Genomic DNA, 9,661 nt, shown 5'->3' on the forward strand with positions numbered 1-9,661 from the left:
GACAGAAACAAGTTTAAGTCCATAGACATTTCATTATTTTTTTCAGACGGTGGTCTCGATTTTCGATTGTATTTGAGCTATAAAGGTCGACGCACACTTATCAATTCTCTGAAAGGGAACATCATTGTTTATTTACCATTGACGTATAAACTATGGACCGGGCATTTTATAAAATATACGTGCGTACCATACACACGACACGATTGATTGATATGGGAAAGGAACATGGCCACAATAAAGGCAATGCGACAAATATTTTAAGTTATCAAACAACTTAACGATCACGCGCGTTTATAACGGGTGGCCGGGTGTTCCGTGCCCACCTCAGAATGGTCTGGCTGGTGCCTATCCCAGGATGTTGGGCTACCGATTCGAAGCGGGTAGTTGATTGAGAGTAGTCATTCATAAGCTACGGTGAACACCGTAGGGTTTTGTTGGTTATGATAAGCCCCATGTGGGCAGGGGAGCGAGACAGAGCGAATCCCATAAAACCTAGTAGGATTTAAAAAAAACGTCCTCACTTTTTGATTGTCCACATGCCACTTATTGAATTATTTTGTACAGAAAACTTGAACAAAAAAATGTTATCAATAAAATAACAAATAAAACAAAAAAACATATAATTTAACCCTAAAATGTTGGCTAAAAAATAAAATTCTGACGATTTCTGATTGTTCACCTAAATGTCATTGTCACCAGTGTCACTGTCACTCAATACCTATACTATTGTACGTACGTATCCTCATATGGTGAACAAAAATAAAGTTCTATTTTAGACTGTAAATTTGAGATGTAGCCACATCAAGAACACACGGGAACTTACCAGAACTTTGAGTGTACTATAAAAGCGCAGCCGCCAAGTTTTACCCGAGTTTATTTCTAAAAAGTTAGAAAAATGGGAGTTCAAAACGAAGAAGGAGAAACTTACAAAAATAAAGGCAACGAAGCTTTCAAGTCGGAGAAATACGATGAGGCGATAGCTCTGTATACCAAAGCCATCAATGTTGCGGAGAAAGATAGCCGGGATTTATCTACCTACTTGAAGAATCGGGCTGCTGCATATCTAAAAACGAATGAGTACGAAAAGGTTATAAAAGATTGCGATGAAGCCCTAAAAATAGTCGCTGAAGACCCTAAAGCGCTGTTCCGTCGATCGCAAGCTTTGGAGAGCTTAGGTAGGTTTGAAGAAGCCTACAGGGATGCTAAGACCATATTCACAGTGGATCCCTCCAACAAGGCAGTGCAACCAGTTTTGTCTCGACTTCACGCCGTCGTGCAGGAACGAGCTCGGCAAAATGCTCAAACCAGTAATAAGGTCGAGCAGATGTTTAAATTGGCATTCAACATTGGTGAAAACACAGAAAAACGAGAGAAAGCCATGTCTAATCTCTTAGTGCTTGCCAAGGAAAATGCAGGTGCAGATATCATGCTGAAAAATGGAGTTGTTCATAAAATACAACAATTACTCAAAGTGGAGAAGAATAATGAGATATACATCAATGCTGTACGCACCATCAGTCAATTGTGTAAGAGGAGCATTGAGAGAACTAGAAGTATCATCAAAATTGTTGGTATTCCTTGGTTCCTGGAAGTCATCGACAGCACTAATGAGGAGACAGTAAATGCAGCACAGTATTGTTTGCAAGTAATACTCAACACCTTTTCAGGCATGGATAACAAAAAAGACAGTAAGCCTGACCCAAACTTATGTGAAGAAAATAAAAGTGAAATTGATGTACTTTTGACTTGCTTGACATACTCCATCACAAATGCAGTCATCAGTGGTCTGGCCAGGGATGCTATCATGGAATTAATTATGAGAAACTGTCACTACAACACTCTCAACTGGGCTTCACGGTTTGTTGAAATCAAGGGACTGCAGCGACTGTTAGCTGTGTGCAGTGAGCTAGAAGAATATAAATATGAATCAGCGATGAACATAACACCATCCTCAAGAACTATTGCTGCAGCTTGTTTAGCAAGGATTTATGAAAATATGTACTATGATGAAGCTAGAGAACGCTTCAACAGTCAAGTTGATGAGTATGTAAAGGATAAACTCATGTCACCTGATCTTGAGTCAAAGGTCAGGGTGACGGTGGCAATCACATCACTGCTCAGAGGTCCCCTTGATGTTGGAAATTATGTAATTTCAAAAGAAGGTATTTTGGAAATGATCCTGGTAATGGCTCAAACTGAAGATTCTCTTCAACAAAAAGTTGCTTGTGAGTGTCTAGTGGCTGCAGCATCTAAGAAAGACAAAGCAAGATCCATAGTCAATAAGGGAGTTGATATACTGAAGAAGCTGTATACATGCAAAAATGACGCTGTGAGAGTAAGAGCCTTAGTAGGTCTCTGTAAAGTTGGAAGTTTTGGAGGTGATGATGCTTCCATCAGACCTTTTGCTGATGGCTCAACAAAGAAGCTGGCTGAAGCATGCAGAAAATTCTTAGTGAATCCTGCTAAAGAAAATGATGTGAGGAAATGGGCTGCAGAGGGCCTCTCCTACCTAACATTGGATGCTGATGTCAAAGAAAAGCTAGTGGAGGACAAAGCTGCCATTCAGTCCCTCATTGAATTAGCAAAAAGTGGAGATCAGTCATGTTTGTATGGTGTTGTAACCACTTTGGTCAATTTATGCAATGCATATGAAAAGCAAGAAGTGCTACCCGAAATGCTGGAGCTTGCAAAGTTTGCTAAACACCATGTACCTGAAACACATGAATTAGATGATCCTGATTTTATCAATAAAAGGATTACTGTCTTGGCCAAAGCTGGAGTCACATCTGGTTTAGTTGCATTGGCGAAAACTGAGAGTCACAATTCACGAGAACTGATTGCAAGAGTTTTTAATGCTATTTGTGCTTTACCTGAACTGAGAGGTATTGTAGTCCAGCAAGGAGGTGCTAAAGTTCTCTTACCCATGTCCTTAGAAGGTACTGATAAAGGCAAGAAACAAGCAGCACAAGCTTTAGCCAGAATAGGAATAACAATCAATCCAGAAGTAGCTTTCCCAGGTCAGAGGAACCTAGAAGTAGTCAGACCTTTGATAGCTCTGCTACATCCAGAATGTACAGCATTGGAAAATTTCGAAGCCCTGATGGCACTCTGTAACCTAGCTGGAATGAATGAAACCACCAGAAATAGGATACTCAAAGAAGGGGGACTGTCCAAGATTGAACATTACCTTTATGAAGACCACATGATGCTTCAGAGAGCAGCCACACAATGTGTTTGCAATTTGGTCCAGTCTGAGGAAGTTATCAAAACTTATGAAAGCAACAATGACAAGACCAAGTATCTGTATCTTCTGTGTCAAGAAGAAGATGTAGACACTGCAAAAGCTGCTGCAGGGGCCCTGTGCATATTAACATCTGTCAGCAAAGTGTGCTGTAGAAGGCTGTTGGATGTGCAGCCTTGGTTGGAAACTTTGAGATGTTTGTTAGCCAACCCAGACAAGGAAATACAATTCAGGGGGACATACATGCTGTATAATATTATCAAAGATGACAAAGATATTTCAGCAAAGATATTTGAAACTGATGTTATGGAAATATTGATGGCATTGACAAAACTTGATGGCCCTGAGTATGACAAGACTAAGGAAAATGCCCAGAAATGCCTTGATGCAGCTGAAGAGATGGGAGTCATAAGGAAGCCTGACCCCAGCAAGATAGAAGAGGCTTTGCTTGACCCATTTAGAGAAGCTGAAGTTGAGGAAATTAATGAGGAGGATGCAGCATAAGTAATTATTTAGAATAACATACCTAATTGTTGTTACAAAACTAAAATACATTAATATTTAGAGTATAAGTAAATTGTGTTCAATTGTCCAGTATATCATTTATGTATCATGATGATGGTACCTTCATACTATTTATGTACTTACTTAAACGAAATTCAATAAACTTTATTATGTTTTTAATTTTTGGTTTTTATTTATTTACCTAATCACTGACTATTTGTATGAGTACATACACACCTCGACTATTGTTTTACTTTTAATATTATGAAAGTAGATTGATTATGCTAATAATCTCTACTTTTATTATTCATTATCCCGCGCAGCGAAACGTAATTATAGGTACATCACACATGAGAGAGTATGTCTAAAGAGGTACGACATATTTTTTAAAGAATTATGAATTTACAGCAGTCAATAGCGTAAATAATACATAGTTAAATTTTATTATGTATTTATTTACATATTTGCATTATAACTTTGCAATGATTAATTTAAGCTTATCATCAAGTAATTTATAAAATAAGTTTAGTAGGCGGCCTTATCACTACGGAGCGATCTCTTCCAGACAACCTCCTTGAGAAGAAAGTTGCTGGATGGGATAATTTTTATAACAAACCTACTTACTTAATAAATAAATAAGTATAGTAAAATTTTGTTTAATAATAATTAAAGGCACATAAATGTTTAATTATTCCCATATTTTTTTCTATTTAAATATAATTACCTACTTAAAGTTTAATATAATTCTACAAATCTAGATACCATGCAAAGATAGAAAAGTTAACATTATTTAATTGTTTTTTATTTTATTTCATATCTCTAATTCATATTGTATGTATAATTATCAAAAATTGAAATATTTAGTAAAATAAAGTTCTGAAAAAAAAATCGTGTATAATATTTATCAAATAATTATTATACTTATTTAATTTTGCAAATTATATTAATTATTTTATATAAACAATAATTTTTTTATTCAATTAATTTTAAAAAATGCGAAATAATGAGTCTGGAATATTTTTTAAATTTACCGCTTTTTTATTCCAATCTTTCCAATATGGAATACCGCGTCCTTCCCCCTCCGAGTTCCCTCCCATTCCTACCATTTTTAAGTAAAGGTCCTTTACAATGTAAATTTTGGGTTACACAACATCTAATTTGACCTTTTTAGGAAAAAAAGCTTACCTTTATTATAATTACCATTAAAACATTTCGTTTAAAATGATAGTAAATAGCAAAATGTTGGAGTAATATTTCCATGGTTATTTAATTTTTATTCGCAAAATAAGTAACGGACTACATTACGCTGTTGAAAAGTGACATATAAAGAACCTTTTAAATGACAGCTTGATTTGGTTTGGTTTCCGCTACTGTGCTATTGTGCTATTTTTTGGTTTTTGGTATTAAAATCGCAAGATAATGTCGATTTCCACTGCTACAGGTAAGCCTTTAGTGTTAACGCATGTTTATTTATAAAAGTTTCTATGTGAAATCATGTGTTTACCATCAAACCTGATCAAGTAAGGTTTTCGGAGAAATGCTATGGAATCCCATATGGCGGTCCACACACCACATGATATAATGACGCTATTTGATAAATTAAAATTTTATTTTTGCATAATCCATTTACAAATATGCCGTTTGTTAGGCAAACTAAACGGTTGAAAGTAACACTGTACCGCATTTAGGTTACTTTGATTATTTCGTTTTTTCTGGATTATCTGGCGTCCTCTCGCGTAGAGGACGCTCTTCGCGGGCAACTCCACTTGACCCTTCATCATCTAATTCAATCCATACCCTCTAAATACGTAGGCTATTATAAAAAATGCGCGTAAATACTAAAACAATTTGTTACTGTTATTCTTATTATGTTCATTTTGACTTTGTGATTGGTTTTCTCAGACAACACCACTATTGGCTTCACAGATGAGCGGACCGAAGGTGATGATGACACATCACAAGGAAGCCAGCCAAAGGAAGACAGTAGTGAGTCTGAAAATGAAAATGAGAATGAGAATGAAATTGAACATGAACCTCAGAACCAAAACGGCGGCAGCCCTAGCCCTGAAGTGCATGAGATCACTAGTGACGATGACGAAGACGGAGGTGTGTCCAACGATGATGATGACTCATCAAATTCCAGCACAGACAGCAATGACAGCTCCGAAGGCTCACAACAGAGCCATAAAGCAATTGAGGAGAAAAAATTGGAAGATCAACTGGAAAATGGTGATGATGAGTCTGATATTGAAGAAGTTTCCATGGAAGATCCATTGAATCAATCTCAAAACAAAAGCAAGCCAATAGTTGTGAGCGATACTAAAGGTTTGGCCGAGCTGGCGTCCAAGCAGGCCAAGACCAATGGGGATCAGAAGGAACCAACAGTGGTTATAATAGATACTAACTCTATCTTGTCAGGCAAAAACTCTTCTCCAGCCACATCTAAACATAATGCATCAACCAGTGCAATTGATGCACAAAACCTATGTCAGAGTATAGCAGCGCGTGGTACTACAATCACTCCAGTTAGCAGCAAGAGTGTCCAAAATAATATAACGCAGAACAGTACCCAAACGCCTCAGCCCCAACCAAATATTCTACCATCTTTGACAGATGACATGTTTGTTGTTGAAGCTCCATCATTTATAGTCCCTTATGTGTATGAAAAACCTTCAGTGAAACCTTTTAGAGAATTTGTGGACAAATTGGGCAAGGAGCTCGAGGAACTGAAAATAAAAGAAGATCAAGAGAAATTAGAAAAGGAAAAGGCTGAGAAAGAAAGAAAAGAAAAAGAAAGACAGGAAAGAATTGAGAGAGGTGAACTGGTGCCGGATGATGACGTTGAGAAGAAAGAGGAAGAGTCAAAAGTCACTGATGAAGAATCAGGCAAATCAAAAAGAGAGGATAAGAAAAAACGCAAGCGTCGCACTGAAGAAGATGACGATTCCTGGGATGGTGAGTCAAGCTCTGACTCTGATGAAGACGTCATCAGTGATGACGACACCGTAGTTATTAAGGAAAAGGATGATACGATTGAGGAGATCAAAGATCCGATCAGCTTGATTGCCAAGGGTCTATCAGGTAAATCAGACAGTTATTTTGATTGTTCCTTAGGACAGTTTTTTATTAATATAGGCTTAAATTTAGTACAAGAATTTGTGCAAAGTGACCTGTTAAAACAACAAAACCGTAAGTTATATAAGGAAAAGAAGTCTGGACGCAGCACCCGTGCCACGGAAGCTGCAATCGTCTCTCTCACTCAAAACTTGGACTTCAGTAAGAGAACCAATGCTCCGTATGCCCTGAAACAAAAAAGATGTGATTTTTGTAGTTTTAAAACCGAGTCCATGTTAGTCATGGCTCATCACTTAGAAGCACCTCACATGAGGAACAATATTTACAAATGCAACACCTGCGCATTCGAAATTCGCAGTCCTCACGATATATTGTTTCACATGGAAGCCGAGCACAACATCAGGGGTAGGTTGGAGAGGGCACCTGCGTATCAGCAGTGTGCCAACTGTCATTTCGAGGACAACAGTAAAACTAAATTGGCACGACATCTCATCGCATGCGCCAAAAAGTTCAAGCCCGAGTTCAATCTCGGCCCGCCCCTCGAATGGGAACCCCCGGCGAAGATACCAAAGCTGACCAGGGCGAGGAACAACATGGTGGGGCCCTACCCCAGCAACTTCAACCGGGCTCACGTCGGCATGAACAACCTCGGGCGGCCGCCGCTCAACGTGTCGTCGGCGATGTCGGGGCTGCCCGTGCTGGGCCGGCCGCGCGGCCGCCCGCCGCTGGCGCCCGCGCGCCCCGCCACCGTCTCCGGCGTGCCCATCATCCGCAGCGGCCTCATGATCATGCACAACACGCCCCCGGTGGGCACCACCATTTCCAACTACCCCATGGTCCAGAATAACCAAGCCAATAATGCCACACCAAAAATCTCTATCACTCCGCTCCCCCGCGCTCCGCAGCCGTCGTCGTCGCAGTCGTCTCAGAATTCCAAGGCCACTTTCGTGATATGCGAAATCTGCGATGGATACATTAAAGATTTGGAGCAACTCCGGAATCATATGCAATGGATTCACAAGGTGAAGATTCATCCTAAGATGATCTACAATAGGCCTCCACTCAACTGTCAAAAATGCCAGTTTAGATTCTTCACTGATCAAGGTCTCGAAAGACATCTTTTGGGTTCCCATGGGCTCGTAACCAGCTCTATGCAGGAAGCGGCGAACAAAGGAAAGGACGCAGGAAGGTGCCCTGTGTGCGGAAGGGTCTATCAGTGGAAACTGCTGAACCACGTTTCCCGAGACCACAACATGACTCTCAAACCGGCGCACCTCTCCTACAAATGTACGGTGTGCACCGCCACTTTCGGTATGTACAAGCAATTCGAAAACCACGTGTATTCGGCCCACAGTGTGGTGGCGAAACGTGTGATGGATAAGAGCAAGTCCTCGACGCCATCCAAGCCTTTGGATTCCGATCCACTGCTTAAGCCGCTGAAGATTAGCGACGAAATAACCATAATACCACAACCTGCGAAATCGTCTCTCACGATCACAGCGAAAGGCAAATAACGTTAACGTCGAGGGCGAGTGCGTGCGCGACGGGATCCAGGCTGCTTCACCAGTAACGCACTTCCGCGACTTGAGCAGTATTGTGTAAATAAATCTAAGCTATAACATTCTTATTTAAAATATTGATGTTGGGAATACTGGAGATATAGTGACAATTTAGTAAAAAGTAAGTGTGAATGTTATTTTTAATAATAATAAAAAACAAATTACAGTCTAACTTAAGATGTAAATTCAGTGTATAAAATTACAATATAGATATGCAACAAATTGTATTTTGTGAGTTACAAAGTAGGATTGTCTATTCCACTGCGTACTTGCGACTCGCGGCCGTGGCGCCCGATGGTCACAAAATATTACTAATCATCTAAAGATCTGTACCCTCACTGTGTTAGTTATAGCGTGCAAGGCTAGTGCATGAATGCGCAGGTAACACCAACTCTTCTTCATAAACTCGAGTGATGTTATTTATTTGCGGAAGCGCTAATCATGATTGTAATCTAAAGTCGATAATTATTGTTTGCCTATTTTTTAATTTAAATATAGTTGGTCAACTGTTTCAGGATTATTGTAAAAATATAATTTAGGTAGAGACTTTCCATTATGAATGTATAATAAATCATGATTATTATAGATTACTTAAGGAATTAAGTTAATCGTAGACTTTAATTTAATTTAAGATTGTTTAATTGACAACCATTTCTAATACTAAAAACCTCTCCCAATCCCGCAGACAGTTTCCTACGAAATTGCTATTCAATATCACATCGGTCTTATTTATTCTGATCTCAGGTCAACAGACTGGAATGTTGATTTGGTAAAAGTTTACTAAATTGTTAAATGTACTTATAGAACTGAAAATGATGTATTTTTTTTATTTAATAAAAAAGACCATTGTAACTAATTCTGTTTTTTATTTCATGGTTGTCTCTTCTTGTAAAATAAAGTTTGATGATTTGGATCTTCATAAAACTGCATGGGCCATGGCAGATGTACTCTCCCTTCTTCCAATTACCAAAAAAACTGCAGGTGGTGCACTACACAATAGTAACGGTATAACGGTACACGCGCAGCGTTCTATTTTTGTAAAAGTTGGGCCAATAAGTATTTTTGTTTGAAGTAGGTATTTAGATACCTATTTGCAGATTAGAATTCATAATTAATTATGTAAATAATGTAAAAACTAATCTCTTTGTAAATAATATTAGTTTATATTCGTATCTCCTTTTTATCATTAATGCACCACCAGCATAACCAATAAGGACATTAAATTCCTTTCTGCAACATTTTTTAATAAGATTCTGATAAGTTCCATCCATTTATGTAGGTA

General features: G+C 38.6%; 2 protein-coding genes across 3 annotated transcripts; both read left to right on the plus strand.

Moving 5' to 3' along the window:
• The first annotated feature begins 699 nt into the window (after nucleotides 1–699).
• On the plus strand, nucleotides 700–3,773 carry unc-45 (unc-45 myosin chaperone). Its single transcript, XM_028317144.1, has one exon. The coding sequence runs from the start codon at nucleotides 896–898 to the stop codon at nucleotides 3,743–3,745; it is 2,850 nt and encodes a 949-aa protein (XP_028172945.1). The 5' UTR covers nucleotides 700–895; the 3' UTR covers nucleotides 3,746–3,773.
• A 1,125-nt stretch (nucleotides 3,774–4,898) lies between these two features.
• Nucleotides 4,899–9,235, plus strand: LOC114361920 (MOG interacting and ectopic P-granules protein 1). 2 transcript variants are annotated; one of them, XM_028317142.1, is made up of 2 exons: nucleotides 4,899–5,186; nucleotides 5,672–9,235. In XM_028317142.1, exons 1-2 carry the CDS (start codon nucleotides 5,165–5,167, stop codon nucleotides 8,332–8,334), a joined length of 2,685 nt encoding a protein of 894 aa, XP_028172943.1. In that variant the 5' UTR covers nucleotides 4,899–5,164; the 3' UTR covers nucleotides 8,335–9,235. The 2 variants fall into 2 exon arrangements, with proteins under 2 accessions (XP_028172943.1, XP_028172942.1); XM_028317141.1 differs by having other exon boundaries at nucleotides 5,064–5,186; nucleotides 5,648–9,235.
• The last annotated feature ends 426 nt before the right edge of the window (nucleotides 9,236–9,661 follow it).

The sequence above is a fragment of the Ostrinia furnacalis genome, unplaced genomic scaffold (genome assembly GCF_004193835.3).
Source record: "Ostrinia furnacalis isolate ACB-3 unplaced genomic scaffold, ASM419383v2 OfSCF6054, whole genome shotgun sequence".
Classification (NCBI taxonomy): Eukaryota; Metazoa; Arthropoda; class Insecta; order Lepidoptera; family Crambidae; genus Ostrinia; species Ostrinia furnacalis.